General features: G+C 35.6%; 1 protein-coding gene across 1 annotated transcript; it reads right to left on the bottom strand.

Annotated features, from left to right (window-relative positions):
• Positions 1-332: 332 nt before the first annotated feature.
• LOC107375631 (uncharacterized) lies at positions 333-2,372 on the bottom strand. Its single transcript, XM_015944260.3, has 4 exons — positions 2,202-2,372; positions 1,775-2,119; positions 1,241-1,359; positions 333-1,114 (listed from the first exon to the last, which is right to left on the bottom strand). Exons 1-4 carry the CDS (start codon positions 2,245-2,247, stop codon positions 1,079-1,081), a joined length of 546 nt encoding a protein of 181 aa, XP_015799746.1. The 5' UTR covers positions 2,248-2,372; the 3' UTR covers positions 333-1,078.
• Positions 2,373-2,587: the final 215 nt, after the last annotated feature.

Raw genomic sequence — 2,587 nt, forward strand, 5'->3', positions numbered from 1 at the left:
TGAAGATATTTTCCCATCACTACGATGCAACTAAATCCTGTTGACCTGCTTCTTTTTCGACCTGATGTGACAGGGTTGTTTTCCTTAAGCACAATTTTGAATACAGGGCTTGATTTCTCATAATGCCTCACACAATTAGGACAATACCTCAGATTATTTTTTTATTGAAACACATGAGTATTATTGTCTCTGCAAAACACATACAACATATGATGTGAAACTGTTTTAATCATTGACACTCCGGTACTGATCTTAAAACATGTGTAGCATTTACACAGAGAAAGTTATTTCACCAACACTACATGGCACCAGCGGAAATCATTATTTCTCTTACTGTGACAGATTTTAGAGATTCACTAAAATTATTCAGCTTAATTTCAAAGTCTGTGCTTTGGTGTTAGGATGTAGCATTATTAAATATTTTAGTATAAAAACTGTATAAGTGTGTGTAATGTTTTGCAAAAAGCACAAAGCTGTTTATAAGGTTATAGTTGGCTATTTGCTCCTTGAATGTTAGGTTTTGTTAACTGTGGAACAGTTTTAATTTAGTTTATAAGAAATCGCAAAAAAATTTAATAAACAAAATTATATTTGGTATTATGCGAAAAAACAGCTCACTATAAAACACAAATAAATCAACTGAATAAACCAAGTAAATGGTTGTAGCTCTAATGTAAAATAGACAAGTACAGAAACCAAAATGTGGCTGAATTTCTGAATATCAGTTACAAAGAATGGATCGTTTACATAACAGCAGATCAACAACTTGGCATGAAAGCCAGATTCATAAGCAAAGAAGAATGAAGAGCAAAAAAGCATCAGAATCAAGTTTTTTTAAGCAAATGTTTATAAAAATTAAGTTTTCATGAACTAACTTCACTCTGTGGTCAAAGTCCAGCTTATTTGGTTTTGTTCTCATGTCTTTCGTTTGGTATTTGATGGAGACTATGGTGATGAAAACGACAACAATAACAACAGTGATGATGTGATGTGATGATGATGATGATGATGACAATGATGATGATGATGATATTGGTGGTGATGACGATGATGATGTTTACCCTGAGCTGAAGTCATTCTAGTCTAAAGATGATAACTCTTTAGTATCCTTTACCTGCACAAATCAAAAACAAATGTTAATATTTTAACTCTGACAATTGTTTTTTTCTTTTTCTTTTTTGCATAAAAATATGTCATTGTTTATTAGTAGTTTTTATCAGAAAGCTTTTCAAATGATTACCTGACGTTTTCCTGACTTCCTGCGACGCTTCACTTTGCAGCACACACAGCAACACAGCAACACAATCAGGAGGGCACCCAGGCCCACACAGACCAGGATCACAATAGGATAGATGTTTTCTGAAGAAATAAAACAGAAAAATACCATTAAAAATAGGAAAATACTGCCAATGTAGTATTCATATTTACCACATATAAGCTTGACCACACATGCAGACATTTATTGTTATGACTTAAAATGAAATTTTAAAAAGGATATTTGTAAATTCCTGTTTCTTTATTCACAATATATAACATGTGCTTGTTTAATAAAATAGGAGGTTGTTCGGTGAGGGTTACCTTGTTTGTTTTATGGCTTTTGGAACACCAGTGATTTATGTGTTAGTAAGAGCTTCAACGTAATGAAAACAGGCAGTTAAACCACAGCCATTTCCTGTCACTGCACACATGTAATCTTTACGGCTTTGATTAATGCTGAATGAGACTGCAGTCATCTTGATGAATTGCTTAAAGTAAATAAAGATGCATCACTTGCCTTTAACTTCAAGATTAAATTTGATGTCTTGTGCATGTTTTCCATCAGAATCAAACACCTCCACACGGTATTGACCTGAATCACTCTTCTCCACACTGGTGAACTTGAGTGTCCCATTGCTGATTAAAAACTCTGTTCTGTTTACATACGCAGCCATGGACGTCAGCTTGTTCTTTTTAAAAGAAAACAGCTTTTCCTGATTTTTGAAACAATTCAGCTGGTAGCCGGTGATATTGGCCTTCAGTCTGATGAACACGGTTCCTCCAACAACAGGAGCGCATGGTAGGGATGTGTTATGGGTGAAATCACATTTGGTCTCAGGAACTGGGAACCACGCTGAAAATCCTGCATTTAAAAGCACATAAGTAGACAGGCATCAGTTACACCACAGCAACGATCTGTTTGCGTTTCCTTGAGGAGATCTTACCGTGAGTTCCCACTGCTAACATCGCAAGAAGAAGAAATTGCTCCATACTCCTCTGTCATTTGCTTCAACCTCCAAAAAATCATAAAATGCAAACAAATTCAGAATGCCATCTGTCATCAGTCTTTCCGTGCATCAGGTTGTGCCACAAACTAAACGGAAACCCAAAAGGTGTGGTATGATATTTGTAAAAAGGAAGGAAATGAGGTCAACTGTCTCACTTCTCCATGCAAACACAGTGTTAGAAATGCTATTTGAGCTTGGAGAAAAATACCACATGTTGCAATCGCTCGTTGTTAAAGAAACTTTGACATCTAATTAATTATGTCTTCGAACAGAAGTAAGGATTACAGCAGTGCATGCATGGTGAGCAGGTGAGCACATTCACC

This window comes from Nothobranchius furzeri, chromosome 1, assembly GCF_043380555.1.
Source record: "Nothobranchius furzeri strain GRZ-AD chromosome 1, NfurGRZ-RIMD1, whole genome shotgun sequence".
Classification (NCBI taxonomy): domain Eukaryota; kingdom Metazoa; phylum Chordata; class Actinopteri; order Cyprinodontiformes; family Nothobranchiidae; genus Nothobranchius; species Nothobranchius furzeri.